We start from the raw sequence: 19,813 nt of genomic DNA, 5'->3' as shown, positions 1-19,813 counted from the left end.
AAATATCTTAAATTTAAAAAAATCTGAAAATATATCATAGGGCAGACTTAGTTAAAGCTAACGAAGTCATAGAAAAACATTATACGAACTTCTAGTAGACATTTAAAACCATGAAGGAAAAAAAGACATTCACTACTTCAATAACAACAAAAATCTCTCTAATGTTTATGAAATAGAAACAAGGAATTTAGGTGAAATTTAAAGCTGACTCGTAATTTCATTATCTTAAAATAAGAAGTTCAAAGACATCCCAAGACTTCTTCAAAGAATATATAGACATCAAACAGTAATGGATTCTATCTTGAATCCTTTAAAGATGACAAATTCAAGAATACCCAGATAATATAAACATTATTGTTATAACTGTTACACAGAACAAACGGGAATATGAATACATTTAAAGGTGCTAAAAGACTCCATCAGTGATGTATCATGTTTGACTTCAAAGAGAGAACACATAGTAAGGTTAACTAAGAATATGTATAAAGGTATTTAGAAAAGGTAAGTCTGGAAACTATGCAATTAGGCTATTGAACTCACAGTTCATTATTTTGATTATTAATTCTCTTATAACTTTTTCAGTGTTACCATACAGGGGTTTATATTAACTATAACACATTCAGAAAAAACCTGAGTGGCTCAGAGATGGAAGGCCATGCTGCAGTTTCTTAGACATGTAGCAGAAGGATGCGTTGTTTCTTGGAAAAGACCTTCAATAAGACAGATATAGTTTTGGAAGTTCTCACTTCTGGGCAAGATAGTGGCATAAGTAAAAGCAGTACTCGCCTCCCACAACCACATCAAAATTACAACTAAACTACAGAATAACCATCATTCGGAACCAACTGAAACCTGGCTGAAAGAAAGTCCTACAATGAGGAAATTAAAGAAGTAGCCAAATCCAGACTGATAGAAGGGGTGGAGATGTGGAATGGGCTGGTCCGATACCAACACATGGCAGATAAAAATTGAAAGGAATATTTCGGCTGTGGAGGTCCCCCTTGTGGAGCGAAGGGTCCCAGCCCCCACACCTGGCCCCCAGCCCAGGGTTCCAGGGCCAGGAAGAGAAGTCCCCATAATTTCTTGCTGTAAAAACCAGCAGGGATTGAGGCTGAGGGAGACAGAGGCTGCTGCAGTCCCAGGCAGTTCCTCTTAAAGGGACTGTGCACAGACTAACTCAGATTCACTTGCTCTGAGCACCAGTACTGGGGTATCAGGTCAAAAGGCACCAGAGACATATGGGAAGGACCTGAATTGTCCAGCATATAGGCAAGAGCTGGGTGGACAGCTTTCTCCCAAACGGAAGTGCTGGCAGAGTCCACTGTTCCTTGGATGAACCCTCCCTGTTACAGAGCTGGCAGGTGATAGCCATATCTGAGTCTCCATCAACATGGCTCACACTGTGTGCCCCACCCTGGTGATTCTGAGGCCCCTGGAACCCAACTTTCAGGCCCACCTAAGCTGATTCCAGTGGCTTTTCCATACAAACAGCCTGTTTTGGCTCATGCTTCAGACTTTCCTAAAATCTCTCAAACAAGCAGCATCTGGCCTCAGCATGCCCCATACCTCTTGCTAAGTGGCCTCAGGGTGATACTCGCAGCAGCTGGCCTTGGCTCACAGCTTGGTCTCAACTGGTCACCTCCAAGCCTAGCGCAAGTAGCAGCCATCTGCAGATTGCTTTGTAGCTCATGCTGGGTGGCCCCAGGCAGAACAAAGGCAGTGGCTGACCTTGGCCTGCACCTCTGGGGAGGCCGCAGAGCCAGTGCACTTAGTGGACAGCTTCAGACCACATCAAAGCATCACCCAACCACCTTCACAAGTGACACACTCAAGGGGCAGATTCAGCGGGCACCATAGTCCCATTGAAGTAAGTCCTGCTGTGTGGGGTAGGCCCCTACACAGCTGATTATCCACAGTGTTTGGAAGTCAGTGGTGGGTGGTCACAGCCAGTCCTTGCAGCTGACTGACCTGGGGGTAAATCCCCCCCATTGATGTGTCAACAGCAATCAAGGCTCAAGTATAAGAGGAGGGAGTACACAGCCCACATGGGAGTTGCACCTTGAGGGCCCAGCTTGGGTGATCAGGGAGGCTGTGCCACTGGACCCTACAGGACACCTACTACATTAGGCCACTCTACCAAGCCAGGAGATGTAGGAGCTCTACCTAATACACAGAAACAAACACAGGGAGGCTGCCAAAATAAGGAGACAAACATTCCAAATGAAAGGACAGAACAAAACTCCAGAAAAAGAACTAAACAAAATGGAGACAAGCAATCTACTAGATGCAGAGTTCAAAACACTGGTTATAAGGATGCTTAATGAACTTAGTGAGAACCTCAGCAGCATAAAAAACAACCAGTCAGAACTGAAAAATAAACTAAATGAAATCAAGAATAATTTACAGGGAATCAACAGTAGAGTAGATGAAGCCATGAATCAAATCAGCCATTTGGAATATAAGGATGTAAAAAACACCCACTCAGAACAGCAAAAAGAAAAACTAATGTGAAAACGAGGATAGCTTAAGGAGCTGGGACAACTTTAAGTGAACCAGTATTTGTATCATAGGGATGTCAGACAGAGAAGAGAGCAAGAAATTGAAAACCTATTTGAAAAAATAATAACAGAAAACTTCCCTAACTTTGTGAAAGAAATGGACATAAAAGTCCAGGAATTGCAGAGTGCCAAACAAGATGAACCTAAACTGGCCCACACCAAGACATATCATAATTAAAATGCAAAAGGTTAAAGACAAAGAGAGAATCTTAAAAGCAGCAAGAGAAATGCAGTTGGTTACCTACAAGGGAGCTCCCGTAAGACTGTCAGCTGATTTCTCAACAGAAACTTTGCAGGCCAGAAGGCAAGAAATATTCAGAGTGATGAAAAGGAAGGACCTACAACTAAGATTTCTCTACCCAGCAAAGCTATCATTTAGAATCAAATGACAGATAAAAAAGCCCTCCAGATGAGAAAAAACTAAAGGAATTCATCACCACCAAACCAGTATTATATGAAATGTTAATGGGTATTCTTAAAAAGAAGGAAAAATTTAAAAATATAAATAAAATGGCAATAAATACATATCCACTGAAAATTGAATCTAAAAAAACACACACAAGAAAGCTAACAAGTAGAAGAGAAACAGACTCATAGATACAGAGAACATTTTGATGGTTACTAGATGGGAGGGGTGGTTAGGAGGATGGGTGAAAAAGCTGAAGGGATTAAGAAGTACAAATTGGTTGTTACAGAATAGTCATGGGGATGTAAAGTACAGCATAGGGGAATATAGTCGATAATATTCTATTAACTATGCATGTTGTCAGATGGGTGCAAGATTTATTGGGATGATCAATTAGTAAGTTTAATGTCTAATCACTGGGGTGTACACCTAAAATAATGTATGTCAACTGTAATTAAAAAATAAAAATGATTCAAAAATGAAAAAAAAAGGTGCAGTTCTATGAGATCATCTGGACTTGAACTACAAGCCTTCTGAGCTGCAGCAGTTATACATAGTATTTGCAGTAGACAATAGCAGATCTCTAGTCAATGGATCAATTTATCCTTTCTATAAAGTACAAGCCAATTCTGTGGGGTCCAAAAGCACTAAATCAATCATTTAGTTTTAAAATTATTTATTTATTTATTTTAAGTGAGAGAGAGGCGGAGAGAGAGAAACATCGATTTGTTGTTCTACCCATGCATTCACTGGTTGCTTCTTGTATGTGCCCTGACAAGAGATTGAACCTTGTATTAGGATAATGTTCTAATCAACTGAGCTACCTGGCCAGGCCAATCAATTTTAGAGATAGAGGGGTGGATGGATGACAAGATAAATTATAAGTCCATAGACACTGAGATAGAGCCCTTGATATCTGGCTAAAACCAGTATTGGGTAAAATAAGACTTAGACCACAGCACAGTCTCATTTAAATACTATTCTAAAAAAAAAAAAATCAAAAAAAAAAATCAAAGAATTTTCAACTAGTGGGAGTTCTAAGTAAAAAAGAATTTACAGCATTAAAAACAAAACAAAAACACAGTTCCTTTATATTGCCAACAATGATAAATACAGGCCTCAACTATCTCTTGCCTTGATTACTTCAATAGCTTCCAAATCATTGTTTCCTATTTCTCCAGTCTATCTCTATCCTTTACCAAGTAGACTGTCCTTTTATTCCTACATTGATATATTTTTTAAAGGAAAATATTTATTCACAAAACCACTAAATTAATATTAGCCTATTTTCATTAAATGTTTTAGCTTGCATTGATATTTTTATATTATATTATATTTTGCCATCAGTTTTTCTTGGAAAAAAAAATTAGAATTTCTTAGTATCTTATTTCAGAATCATTGAGGGAAAGGTTGATACCTTTATTCTGGCAGTTATCAAACTCTGGTATGCATAAGAATAACCTCGGAAATTTAAAAAAATGCAGACTTCTAGCCCTATGGCTAGAGTCTGATTTAGTGTCTGCGAATGGCCTAGAAGTATGCATTTAAAAAAGAAACTCTGCAGATAATTTTGACCTTGAACTAAAAAATACAATTTGATTTTTAATCCACTCGACTACTCTATTCAATGAACCATTAAGAATATAATGGAGCCCAGCTGGGTGTGGCTCAGCGGTTGAGCGTTGACCTAGGATCCAGGCGATCGGGGTTCGATTCCCAGTCAGGGCACATGCCCGGGTTGCGGGCTCGATCCCCAGTCAGGGGTGTGCAGGAGGCAGCCGATCAATGACTCTCTCATCACTGATGTTTCTATCTCTCTCCCCCTCTCCTTACCTCTCTCTGAAATCAATAAAGATATATTTAAAAAAAAAAAAAGAATATAATGGACACTTACTGGACTTGATATACTAGGCCTATATTTTTTAAGTGAAAAAAATTAAAAAACTGCATAATCACTAAGTTGTACACACGAAACTAATAATATTGTATGTTAACGGTAAATGAAATAGTAAAAAAAATTAAGAACCACCAAAAACATTGCATACGATAATTCCTTAATATTACTTATCTTTCAAGTCATTCTAGCTTTTCTAGCCTACTCTACAAAGTACAAAATGAAGAATATTTTGTCTTCAATTTTTTTTTTAATATCCTAAAAGGGGCAGTTACAATTTGTCAAATTTTAAGATATAGTGTTTCTCTAAGAAGAATAAAGTTAAAAAAAATTTAAACTTTGAATGAAACTCAAAATATAGTACTTAAATATGCCAATATGGAAAAACTAAAAGCTGTTAGGTTCAAAGTGCATTATTTGGAAAAGCTGAATGGGGATGTTTTCTTTGTGACTTAAAAAAAAAAAATCAAAAAAAGCTGCTTATATTCCAAGTCAAAGTGAAGTCTACATTCTTCTTGTGCTCATTAAAAGAAAAGTCATTCCTAAAAGTGTCAGTCCTTCATAAACTTTCCAAAATATAAATTTTCTTTTCTTTTCAGAGGAACTTAATTTTTATGAGATTAAGTATAAAAGCTTATTTTGTGCTACTGTATGTGTAAAAAGGGAAAGAACTACTAATGAAAGCCTCACCTGAGCAATTGATTCTTTTTGCAAGTGAGCTCGAGATCCGCATGCAATAGCCATTTGATCCTGAAGAAAAAGCAATTAAATAATGTTTCAATATTTAAATATCATTAATAAAAATATTTTATTTTCAAAGTGAGTATTTCATTTTTTATAAACTTTTTGAGAAAGTGACATTAAATATCTTTAAAGGCTTATTGAGGAGTTCAGAATATGTACAGCTTCAAGAAGCCTAATTGTACTTACTAAGAGGATACTATTCAAGGCTAAAGGGGCATGTATTACTTCAAAATTCATAATTTAAATTTTTTTCTGATTAAAAATACTATGTTAATGTAACTGTAAAGAAAAATCAGTAGTATTAGAGTTATCTACAGATGGTATCATTTTATATAAAATCACTACATTCTGAAAAATCCAAGAATAACAACTGAAAAACTATTAGAAGAAATAAGTGAATTTAAAACAATGAGAGGTACCCAGAGGGTGTGGTATAGTGGTTGGGCGTCGACCCATGAACCAGGTCATGGTTTGATTCCTGGTCACCATACATGCCCAGGTTTTAGGCTTGATCCCCAGGAAGGGGGCATGCACGAGGCAGCAGATCAATGATTCTCTCTCATCATTGATGTTTCTATCCCTTCCCCTCCTTCCTCTCTCTGAAATAAATAAAAACAGGTTTAAAAACCAAAATTTTTAAAACAATGACTGGGTATAAATTGAATATATATACACACACACACACACAATATTTTAGCCTTCATATACAGACAGTCAAAAGTACAATGGAAGAAATGACATTTATAACATCAATAAAGAAAAATCTAGAAATAAATTTTACAAAGAAATGTAGCAAGACCTAAATAAAGGAAACATGTAAATGCTACCAAGGGAAACAAATGAACCCAACACATAGAAGGGATTACCATGATCACAGATGAGAGGATGTGACCACAGCACTAAAAAGTCAAAGTTACCTGTTAATCTTTAACTGTAAAGTCATAACAATAGAAATACCAAAATAATTTTTCTTTAAACTAGACAAGCTGATATGAAAGTTAATATTGAAAAATAAAGAAACAAGAAGAGTTAAAAAAATTCTAAGAGTGAGGAAGGACTATCTGCAGAGGATTTAAAAATATAAAGATACAATAATGGAGAGGCCAGTAACATACATATGCAAAAACACATGGGTACTTAACTTAGAATATGATAAAGATGACACTTTAAATCAGGGAAAAAAGATGCTGTGAGGCATCTTAGTAGCAATTTGGAAACCAAATTAAAGTGGACCTGAGCCTAACACTGACTAGGATATATTCCAGACACATCAAATATTTAAGTGTAAAATAGAAATAAATGCTTAAATTTCAAGGAAGGCAAAAGCACAGAAAACCCAGAATAGATCAATTTGACAATAAATTAAAAAAAAAAAATGTTGTGTGGTAGAACCACAAAATCCAACTATATTAAACATTAAAAGAAAAATAAATTGCTGTCAATCTTTCCCTTAAAGTTCTCTAGACGTGTTTTGTTTTTCCCCCCCCCAGCTTGTGTGAGTCTTTTGTTCTGAGGTGAGTCTCTTGTAAACAGCATACGTTTGGGTTATGTTTTCTTATCCATTTAGGTACCCTATGTCTTTTGATTGGAGCATTTAATCCATTTATATTTAAGGTATTACTGATCTGTACTTACCTGTTGCCATTTTATTTCTTTATGCCTATGTTTCTCTTTCTCTCTATTACAAAGTCTTATTACAGCAGTCCCTTTAACATTTCTTACAATGCTGGCTTGGTGGTGATAAACTCCTTTAGCTTTTTTTTTTGTCCAGGAAGCTCTTTATTTCACCATTTATTTTGAATAATAGCCTTCCTGGATAGAGTAGTCTTGGTTTCAGGTCCTTGCTTTTCATTACCTTGAATACTTCATGCCATTTCCTTCTGGCCTGTAGAGTTTCTGATGAGAAATCAGCTGACAGCCTTATGGGAGCTCCTTTGTAGGAAACTGCTTTTTCTTGCTGCCTTTAAGATTCTTTGTCTTGAAATTTTGACATTTTAATTAAGATGTGTCTGAGCATAGGCCTCTTTGGGTTCTTCTTGCTTGGGACTCTCTGTGCTTTCTGAACTTGTGTGGCTTTTTCCTTCACCAGGTTAGGGAAGTTTTCTGCCATTATTTCTTCAAACAGGTTCTCTAACCCTTGCTTACTTTCTACATCTTCTGACACTCCTATGATGAGAATATTGTTACATTTCATGTTGTCCCACAGCTCCCTTAAACTGACCTCCTGTTTTTTAATTGTTTTTTCTTTTTGGTTCTATTTTCCAGACAAAAAAATGAACAAGGAAATAGCGACTCTAGATGACACACTAGATCAGATGAATTTAATTGACAGTTACAGAACATTTCACGCCAAAGCTGCAGAACATACATTCTCCTCAAGTGCACGTGGGACATTATCAAAGACAGACCCACATGTTAGGACACAAAACAAGTCTCTACCAGTTCAAGAAGACTGAAATCATATGAAACATCTTCTCAGACATTTACACCATGGAATACCATGCAGCTGCAAAAAAGAAAGATTCCTTACCCTATGAGATATCAAGGTGGGACTTGAAGAGTATTATGCTAAGTGTAATAAGCCAGTCAAAGAAAGACAAGTATCACATGATCTCACTCATATGTGGAGTCTAATGAACAAAACAGATTCAGAGACATAAAAGCATGGAACAGACTGATGAATCTCAGAGGGAAGGCAGGGGTGGGTGGGGAGAGATTAACCTAAGAATTTATATGCATATATGCATAATCGATGGACACAAATAGTGTGGTGAAGGCCTGATGCGTGTGTGTGTGTGGGTGCTGGTTGGAAGGGATCAGTGAGGGGAAAAAAGAGGGGCATTTGTAATATTTTCAACAATTAAGATATATTAAAATATTTTTAAAAAGACAAATAAATTGGTGGAAAATATTTGTAATTTATATTACAGACAAAAGGCTAATTTCCAAAACGCATAATGAGCTCCTACAAATTGTTAAGAACATTACTCAATAACTGAGTTGGAAAGAGAAAAAGGCTATGAACAGAGAAAGTGAAAATAGCTCTTAAAAAACTGGAAAGATCCTCAATCACATTTACACCAAGTGCAATGCAAATAAAACCTATCAGTTTTTACTCTATATGGACAGCAATCTGAAAACTGTTATCAAAGTCACAGATATATATGTAATTGGACCCAGCAATTCCACATCTAGTAATTCTTCCTATAAATAAACTTACATGTGTGTAAATTGACATTCATGCAAGGTTAATCAATTCAGTAATGTCTGAAGCAGTAAACCTGTATGTCCAACCAAAGGGACTAGCTAAGAAGCTGTGAATGAAGAAACAGTGATGTATTGTTAAATGGAAACAACAAAACAGTGTATAGTGCATTACAACTTGCATGTTTAAAAGAATATATATATACATCTTCCAAATGAATATACAAGAAATGGATAACACTGGTAACTTCTGGGAGTAACTGGATGACTGAAAAATGAAGAGTAGTTTCACTGTATATACATTTGAATTTGGAACCATTCACTAAAATGAATAAAATTTAAAAGTGCTCATTGTAAAGTAAGTGGCAAGCATATAAGTTTATAAGCATACTATAAAACTTTATTATGAAAAGTCATGCATGCCCGGCTAGCATGGCTCAGTGGTTAAGCATCGACCCATGAACCAAGAGGTCACTGGTTGGATTCCCGGTCAGGGTGCATGCATGATCCCCAGGGTTATTGGCTTGATCCCCAGTGGGGGCTGTGCAGGAGGCAGCCGATTGATGGTGCTCTCTCATCGATGTTTCTATCTGTCTATCCCTCTTCCTTCCCCTCTCTCTAAAATCAATACAAACATATTTAAAAAAAAGAGTCATGCATAATCTCACTACCTAAAAGCAGCCACTGCTAACATTTTTGTATATATTTTCCCCTTTGTATTTCAAAAATCATACCTGAAATTTATTCATATATATCATGCTCTTTTTCATTTAAAGTAATCTTAAAATTTCTCATATTCAAGTTCATTGTTTTTGAACATTTTATTGTAGGTATTTTCAAACACACACAAAAGTAGAGAGAGTAAGAAAATGAAGCCCTATGTACCTACTACCTGGCTTCAACAATTATCAACACAATGCCAATCACCAACCTTGCTTCCTCTAAAGCCCCCCACTACCATTCTAACCAACCTGGGATTATATTGAAACAAATTCTAGGCATATAATTTTATGAACTGATATGTATTTCAATCACAATATCATTATCATACTGGAAACATTAATAATTGCTTAACACCGCCAATGTAGTTAGTTTTCAAATTTGCTTAATTATAAATATTTTTAGTTTGTTTGAATCAAGAGCCAAATAAAATTCATTTAAATTAGCTGGCATTTCTTTTATCCCTGAGTTCCCCCTACCTTTTAATTTTTTTTCTTAATCAGTGGAACCTCGGTTCTTGAAGTTAATTTATTCTGGAAGGCTATTTGAAGAGAGATTTGTTTGAAAACCTAATTATTTTTCCCATTAGAAACAGTGAAAATTGAATTAATCCATTCCAGACCCCCAAATGATTTCCTGCTTTAACCTTTCTTATATACAGTACATATATAATGTACTGTTTAATCTATAAACACTTGAAAAACCAAATGAAATGTAAGTGAAAATTTAACAAAAAGGAAATGAAATGTACAAATCAGACATGTGAACACCTCTATCATACTTTGTAATTATTTCTTTTTAAAGTTCTATTGTTGTTCTTACAACTTTTCTTTTTACTTTCATTCTAGCACTAACGTTCTTAGGACTCATGGTGACTTACTGTATGTAATTAATAATACTAAGCATCAACAAAAGCAAACAAACATGAGAATATTCATGGCACAATTTCCTGAGATGTTAACAATGCGAGGTTTAGTGGTAACCTGACTCATACTTGCACATTCTTTCGTTTGGTTGTTGCCTGAGAGACTTGTGACTGATCATACAAGTATTGGCATATGTTGACCATTTCTAATTTCATGTTATTACAATGGGGTCTAAAAAATGTTGAATATAGAATTCTAACTGCATTTTGGTTTTCTTTCTTTGGAAAAAGTCATAGAGGTAGAATAATGCTAAGTTAAAAATATGAATGTTTTGTAATGTATATGGGCCAAATTATTCTTTTAAAGGTTCCTTATATTTGCACTAACTGGACACGATTGATTATTTTTTAAAAAGATTTTTTAAATTGATTTTTAGAGAGAAAGGAAAGGAGAGTGGGAGAGAAACAGTGATATGAGAGTGCAACATTGATTGGCTGCCTTCTGCATGCCCACTGCCAGGGATTGAGCCCACAACCCAGCATGTGCCCTGACAGGGAATTGAACCTTTTGGTGCACCGATGATGTGCAACCAACTGAGCCAGAATAGCCAGGGCATGACTGACTATTTCATCAAATTCTTGCCAATACTAATTATTCTCATTTTATTTGTTTTTAAAAATTATTTATTTGAGAGAAGGGGAGAGACAGAGAGAGAGAGATCGATTTGGTGTCCCACTTATTTGTGCATTCACTGGTTGATTCTTATATGTGTTGTGACCAGGCATCGAACCTGCAACCTTGGTGTATGGGAAAACACTCTGACCAGCGAAGCTACCTGGCCAGGGCTTATTATTCTCATTTTAAATTTGCTAACCATACATGATCTCATTTCTTTTTTTTTTTTTTTAAATACTTTTAATCCAAAAAGAGCAGCAACATTACTGGCAATAGATAGAAAGGGACATCCTTCCACCTTTCAGAGACTGAGTAGAGTTAAAATATCATTTAATTAAACTAAAAACAAATAAAAACCAAAAGCTTTCATTTAAAATACCCTTTTCTTTCACCATGAGCCTCTAAAAGCTTGTAAGAGTTTTGTATATCTGAAGTTCTGATGTAAGAACTGAATCCCTGATACTGATCTTAACAAATGGAATTCATCTAAATAGCTCTTAAAACAGTTAGCTGTTCTTCAGAAATGAAGGATATTCTTGTTTAAAAATTACCCATGTTAGAAAATGTATGTAGACATTGTCTCTCTTTCTTTGAAGCCTCTTTCAGAGTATTCTGAATTTCTTTTGGTTAATACACACACACACACACACACACACACACACACACACATATATGTATGTATATATGTATTAAATAAACAAATAAGTAAATATCTTAGTTACTATGACAGCTGACTTTTTAAAGTGGTAAAAAGTAGTACTATGTTGTATTCTAGAAAGAAATGCTTAATCAGAATCTCTCTTTCCTAGTACTTCTTTAGTCAAGTCTTTTCTCACTATTCATGGAGAAATAGGCTAGAAGAACAAGGTAAATACAACTTGTATTAACAATTACAAATAGTAACATCAGAATTAATTCTGAAAATCAAGCACAAAGATTAATGTTAATCTTTAGAAGTAATGGTTAGTGATTGCTGAACACATGCTAAACACTAGAAAAACATTAAAAAAAATTTAATCATTACTTCAAGATTATGAACTTGGGCTCATTGTCCTTATATCACAGATGAGGAAAGTGAGGTGGACAGATTAAATTGCCGAAGCTCCCATGGAATTTGAACCTAAGTTTATTTGAACTCCACATCCAAAGTTAAGAAACATACTGAAATGGAAGTGGAAATTGGCAAAGGAACTTGAAAAGACAAATGTGATCAAGATACAGAGACAATGTTGAAATAACTTAGAAATTAGTAAAAAAAAAAGTCATATAGTAAAATTAGTCATATTCATCCAAAATGGGCAGAAATGAAAAACATGGTATATGAAGCAAAGTACTGGGTTAACAAAAAGTTTTATTAAAAACAGTTTTCTTTAAAAACAAATCCTTTCTTTTCCCCTTAGATGCAATACAGGTTCACTGTTAAAAGCAAAGAATAAAATTAGTCTAAAAAAACTTGAAAAGATATCCATCATCCCACCATCCAGAGATAACTGATGCTAACCCATTATTTTACATATAGAGATATATCCATATATCTCCAGATGTTAAAATTTGTTTTCACTTAATTATGTATAATAAGTTATCCTATATAATCAACTTAACCAGTTTAACTTAACATTGGACATTTTAGATTGTTTCTAGTTGCTTCCTCTTATTAAAAACACTCCTATATAAAAAAAAATAAGCAAAACTCCTTGAAAATTTTTATACACATTCATAATTATTTCCTGAAGATAAATTTCTCAAAGTTGTGTCAATGGATATGTATTATGGGGTCAATGGATGTGAGTTATTTAAAGCTTTTGATTCATATTTCCAACTATCAATCTGCACAAACTCAACCAAGGCTGTGAATTAACAATTCAGATATGCTTACTCATAATCAAATGTTTTAGTTCTTTAAAATTCAACATTTACAGTTACAATGCAGTAAATTAAATTATAATAAAGAAAAAAGATAGCAACATCATTCTTTTTCTTCCTTTTATTTGATGAGATGCCTTATTATTTTCCTGCCTATTATATGTGTATTCTCTCTTGAAAGTTATGAGGGTATTAAATTCATGAAAATTTCTGTGTTTAGCAAAAATTATGGTTAAGGGGATGGATCCCTTTTGGAAGTCTGGTCATCTACTCACATGTTGAGAGGGTGAAACAAATATACTAGGCTCTTAAACCTACCCACATGGTCTAAAAAAGGGGAAAAAGTAGTTACCATGTTCTTTTGACCATGCATACACATGTGAAACTATGTTGTATCAAAACCACACTTGGCCAAGGATTACTATATTGAAGGCAAAGGAACATTCAGGGTCATTAGTTAGCAATCATTCCAGACTGAGTTGTGTGTGAGTTTGTAATTTTATTCCATATCTATTTCTTATATGTCGCCTTTAATCATTTGTGGCCTTAAAAAGCTAAAAACTAAGCTTGTTGAAACTATATCTAAATGAGAATTTAAGATCCAAGTCATGGCCTGTGAGGAATTACTCTGATTATGGTGTACAGACTTCTTGTCATCTATTTTGCTTGTTTAGGGATTTTTGATTCTATTTCGAATAGTTAAGCCACTAAACAAGTAATCATTATTTACTTTGTTTAGAAAAATTACTATAAAATCAAGCACATTTTTGTTAAAAGTAGTAGAATAACTACTGGTTAGGAAACTTAAGAACTCAGAGAAAAGCTTTGCACTTAAAAAAGATAATGCAAATAAAATATTTGGAACTAAATGTAAAGTCCTATTTTATTTATTTGTCATACAAAGGTCTATTTAAATTATGAACATCCAGTTTAAAACCTTAAAAGAACAATTATTTTCAAAGAAGGAATTGCAGGCATCTTTTTTAAGTTCATCACGTAAGAATAATCAGACCAAAATTTGTGACCTGGTTACTCTAAGAGGAAATATAGGTAAGTAGTAATAGCAAATTTCTTTTTGTTGCAATTAAAAACAAAATCAGCTCAAAAAAAACATTAGAACACACTTAAGAACATAATGGATAGCCTGTGAAAACAATACTGTGAAACAGCGATTTTCAACTAGTATGCCACAAGAATTTTTAAAACATGCAAAACTTGACTATTTAGTCAGAGACAGTGAACTATTTTTCCTTACACCCAACATCTGTACCAGCTGAATTTTTCTTTTACTTTATCATGATTTACTAAAAGGTGGAAGATATATCTTTTTAGTATTGGATATATAACATATCCAATAATTTTATATCATATTGTATAAGGAGGCACTGTCCAACAGAACTTTCTGTGATGATGGAAATGCTATTTGTGTGAGCCAATAAATTAGCTACTAGACACACATATTTGAAATGTGGCCAGTGAGATAGAGGAACTAAAATTTTATTTAATTTAAATTTAAATAGCCACATGTGGCTAGTAGCTACTCTTCTGAATAACACCAGTAAAAGGGGTATTTTCAGAACAAATTCTTTCAAGAATTATATGAGGAGAATTTTTGTAATTATTATTAAACTTCATTTTTGGGGTTTTACTTTAATGGGTTTTATATATGAGTTACTTTTTTATTGCTTGGTTATTGGTAATAAATAGGGGTTCCTTTAACAAATACATAATAATAATCAGTTCTAAATTAAGTGTATTTCATTAATGGAAGGTTCTATTTACTGACCTTATTTTGAACCTCAATTTGTTTCCTTGTTTATGTAATTTCTCTTTTACTATCATTCTGCTGTTTTGTCACCTTGCCTCTAAATGCCATATTGCTGAATTACTTTTATTAAGTGTTATTTCTTTAGCAAAAATACTCTGATGTATTTTATCCTTTCGCTTGGGTTACATTTCAGGGTTGATCTTTCTTTGTATGAAACTTTAATTCTTTTTTTGTAGCAATATGTTGGTGTAGCAGCTGTGATTAACATGGGTATTTTTCATATAGATACAGGTAAATTCTCCTTGATATCCCTGTACCATTTTTCCCCTCAGAACTAGAGTTTCAAGGCCTGTGTATTGTACCTGGGGAAGAGTGTATGCGTGGGAAGCCCCTAGAGCTCTATGTAGTTCTGTCGGTTCCCTGCTGCTGTGGTATTTTGTTTGTCCTGTAAAAGAGTACACTCTATCGAGGAATGGATCAAATAACATGGATCTTGGCCCCGAACATAGCTTGAAACCCTGAGAATGGAAAGGCCTAGCAATTTTCTTGCTTCTGCTGAAATGCTGAGATGCTGTGGGATAGTAGGCAGGTGTACTGTTTGATATTGTCCTAAAGTGCTTATTCATTCTTTGTCTGATTCTTTTCAGATTGGGGTAAAAAGCTCAGAATTGGTAAATTCATCTTTTTTCTCTAAATGGCTTTTTTAAAAAAGATCCTCACCCAAGGATATGTTTATTGGTTTTAGAGAGAAGAAGGGAGGGAGAGAGAGAGAAGGGGAGAGAGCGAGAGGGAGAGAAAGGTGAGAGAGAAACATTGATCAGTTGCCTCTCCTGTATGTCCTGACTGGGAATCTAATCCACAACCTTTTTGGTGTGTGGAATGATGCTCCAACCAACTGAGCAACCCAGCTAGGGCTCTAAACAGCTTTTAAAAGGCAGGAGTAGCACAAAGATTTTCTTCCTTTTCTCAACCTGTACTTTTTGTTTTTTAACATGAATGCTGATACTGGCTTTATCTGTAATTGTCAAATGTTGAAACAGCCCAAATGTCCTTCAACAGTTGAATAAACAGGCTGTGGGGAATCCATACAATGAAATACTACTTAACAATTAAAAGGAACAAATTATCAATATATACAGCAATGTTAATGAATCTCGAATGCATTATGCTGAGTGAAACTCAACCTTTACCTTTTTTTTCCTTAAACAACAACAGACATTTATTTCTCAAAGTTCTGGAGCTGGATCCAAGATCAAGGTGCTGGCTAATTTGGTTCATGGTGAAAGCTCTTTTCCTACCTGGAGATAGCTGTCTTTTTGCTAACTCCTCACATGGTGGAAAGATATTTCTCTCGTGCCTCTTCTTATAAGTGTGAGTCAAAAGGCACCTGAATGTTACTATAGATTGGAACTCAGTTCAGCAACTTGGGTACTTGAGTTTTGGCTAAGAATTCAGAGCCAAAACTAAAATAAAAGCAAAAGTTTATTTAGAAAGTCAGAGGTAGAAGAAGTGAGCCAGCTGGACTGTGTGGGCTCAGGAAACAAGTTACAGAGGCAAAAGAAGGGCCCTTGGAGCTTAGGAGAAGGGAACGCAGAGACACACCCAAAGGAAGAAGGCACAAGCAGCTCAAGAGGGAAGGAGAGAAAGAGACAGAGAAGGGGGAGTAGTAGGTCTTTACTTTTTGAAGTTATGGCATGAAGTTGCACATAAACTTTTTTTAAATTTACTGGGGTGACACTGGCTAACAAAATTATACAGATTTTAGGTGCACAATTCTACAACACATCATGTACACTGTATTTTGTGTTCACCCTTGCAAGTCAAGTCTTCACACATCACCATTTATCCCCCCAATATTCTCCACACATCCTCTTATACACACTCTCCCTGGCAATCACCACACTATTGTCCCTGTTGATGAGTTCTTTCTTTTTTCTTTTTTTAACTCAGTCACTCCAGGCCCCCCAACCAGTGCTGAACTCCCCCTCCCAAAAGCTGTCAGCCTGTTCTTTATCTCTGAGTATGTCTCTATTTTGCTTATTAGTTCATTTTGTTCATTAGATTACATCTATGAGTGAAATCATATGGTACTTATCTTTCTCTGACTGCTTATTTCACTTAGCATAATGCTGTCCAGGTCCATCTATGCTGTTGCAAAGGGTAAAATTTCATTCTTTTTTAGGGCTGAGTAGTATTCCACTGTGTAAATGTACTACAGCTTCTTTATCCACTCATCTACTGATGGGCACTTAGGCAGCTTCTAAATCTAAGGCTATTGTAAATGATGCTGCTATGAACACAGGGGTGCATATATTCTTTTAAATTAGTATTCTGGGTTTCTTTGGATAAATCTCCAGAAGTGGAATTGCTGCGTACTTCATAAGGCAGTTCCATTTTTAATTTTTTTAGGTAACTCCAGTCTGCTTTCCACAGTGGCTGCACCAATCTGCAGACCCACCAACATGCACGAGGGTTCCCGTTTCTCCACACCCTCACCAACACGTTTGTTGATTTATTGATGACAGCTATTCTGACAGGTTCGGGGTGATATCCCATTGTGTTTTTTTAATTTGCATTTCTCTGATGATGAGTGAGGTTGAGTATCTCTTAATATCTCTCTTGGCTATCTGTAAGTCCTCTTTGGAGAACTGTCCACTCAGGTCCTTTGCCCATTTTTTAACTGAATTGTTTTTCTGGTGTTGAGTTTTATAAGTTCTTTATAAATTTTGAATATGAATATGTTCTGCTATTCAGTGGGTAGTCTTTTCATTTTGTTGATGGTTTCCACTGCTGTGCAAAAAAGTTTTAGTTTGATGTAGTCCCCCTTTTGTTTTTTTTATTTGTTTTCCTTGCCTGAGAAGATATAACAGAAAAAATATCGCTATGGGAAATATACGAGATTTTACCGCCTATGTTTTTGTCTAGGATTTTTACAGTTTTGAGTTTAACATTTAAGTTTTTAATCCATTTTGAGTTTATTCCTGTGTCTGGTGTAAGAAGCTGGTCTAGCTTTATTTTTTTGCATGTATCTGCCCAATATTCTCAACACCATCTACTGGGCAGACTATCTTTTCCCTATTGTATGTTTTGCTTCCTTTGTCAAATATTAAAGGAATGGGTTTACTTCAGGGCTCCTAATCTGTTCCATTGATCTATATGTCTGTTTTTTATTCCAGTACCATGTTGTTTTGATTACTATGGCTTCGTAGTATAGTTTGATATTAGGTAGAGCGGTTCCTTCAACTTTGTTCTTCTTTATTAAGATTGCTGTGACTATTAGGAGTGTTTTGTAGTTCCACATAAATTTTGGGAATACTTGTTCTAGTTCTATGGAATAGGTCATTGGTATATTGTTAGTAATTCCATTGAATCTAAAGATTGCTTTGGGTAGTATGGACATTTTAATGATGTTAATTCTTACTATCCATGAACATGGAATATGCTTCCACTTATTTGTCTTCTTCAATTTCTTTCTTCAGTGACTTATAATTTTCCGAGTACAGGTATTTTACGTTTGGTTAAATTTATTCCTATGCATTTTATTCTTTTTGAGCAATTGTGAATGAGATTTTCTTAAGTTTCGCTTTCTGATAGTTCATTATCCCTGTATAAAAATGTAATGATTTCTGGATATTTATTTCGTATCCTGTTACTTTACTGAATTCATTTATCAGCTCTAGTAGTTATTTGGTGGAGCCTTCATGGTTCTTTACATACAGCATCATCTCATCTGCAAATGATAAGTTTTACTTCTTCCTTTCCAATTTGGATGCCTTTTATTTCTTCTTGTCTGAATGTGTCATTAGGACTTCCAGCACTATGTTCAATAAGAGTGGTGAAAGTGAACATCCCTGTCTTACTGCTCATCTTAAGGGAAGTGCTTGTAGTTTTTTCCCATTGAGTGTGATGTTGGCTGTGTGTTTGTCATATATGGCCTTAATTATGTTGAGGTATGTTCCCTCTATTCCCACTTTGCTCAGAGTTTTTATCATAAATGGGTGCTGGATTTTATCAAATGCTTTTTCTGCATCTATTAATATGATCATGTGGTCTTTACCCTTCATTTTGTTTATGTGGTGTATTAAGTTTATTGATTTTTGATATTGTAATAACCTTGTATTCCCTGGATAAATCCTACTTGATCATGGTATATGATCTTTTTGAAGTATTGCTTGATAGTTTGATAATATTTTGTTGAAGATTTTAGCATCTATGTCTGGGTGGGGGCCTTTTTTATGCCAAGGGCCATTTGGATATTTATAACATCATTCGTGGGCCATAAAATATTATCAACTTAAAAATTAGCCTGCTATATTTGGTCAAACATTTAATTAACTCACCCCTAATGTGATGGCTGGAAATGCTTCTCTGGTGAGGCCTTGGCAGGGCCAGACCAAATGATTTCGCAGGCCATAAATGGCCCTGGCGCTAGGCATTCCTCTGCTCTGATCTATGTTAATCAGGAATATTGGCCTATAATTTTCTTTCTTTGTAGTGTCTTTATCTGGTTTTGAAATTAGGATAATGCTGGTCTTGTAAAATGTGCTTTGGAGCCTTCCCTCTTGAATTTTTGGGAATAGTTTGAGAAAGTTAGTGTTAGTTCTTCCATGAATTTTTGGTAAAATTCACCTGTGAAGCCACCCAATTCAGGAATTTTGTTTGATGGAAGTTTTTTGACTACTGCTTCAATTTTATTAGTTGTAATCTGTCTATTCACCCTCTCTAATTCTTTCTAATTGAGTTTTGGAAGGTTGTATGTTCATAAGAATTTAGTTTTCATCTAGTGTCCAATTTATAGGCATACAGTTGTTTGTAATATTTTCTACCAATTCTTTGTATTTCTTTGTTGTGAATTGTCACTTCTCCACTTTAATTTCTGATTTACTTGTGCCCCTTTTCTTTTTCTTGAGTCTAGTTAAAGGTTTGTCAATCTTGTTTACCTTTCAAAGAACCAGCTCTTGATCTTTTGTATTTTTTTAGACTATTTTGTTTACTTCTATCTTGATCATTTTTTCCTTCCGTCTACTTACTCTGGGCTTGTTTTTTCATTTTTCAAGTTCCTATAAATGTAAAGTTAGATTGTTTATTTTGATAGGACTGTGATGCTAAGAATTT

The 19,813-nt window shown here is 35.0% G+C and overlaps 1 protein-coding gene across 1 annotated transcript in view; it reads right to left on the bottom strand.

Moving 5' to 3' along the window:
• ALG5 (ALG5 dolichyl-phosphate beta-glucosyltransferase) overlaps positions 1-19,813 on the bottom strand; it is a 48,685-nt gene that overhangs the window by 13,260 nt on the left and 15,612 nt on the right. The window contains 1 exon segment of the mRNA XM_016215783.2: positions 5,549-5,608. Within this exon segment, the coding sequence (XP_016071269.2) occupies positions 5,549-5,608 (60 nt within the window).

Source organism: Miniopterus natalensis, chromosome 2 (genome assembly GCF_054644295.1).
Source record: "Miniopterus natalensis isolate mMinNat1 chromosome 2, mMinNat1.hap1, whole genome shotgun sequence".
NCBI lineage: Eukaryota > Metazoa > Chordata > Mammalia > Chiroptera > Miniopteridae > Miniopterus > Miniopterus natalensis.
This window is presented reverse-complemented; position numbering and strand designations above follow the sequence as displayed.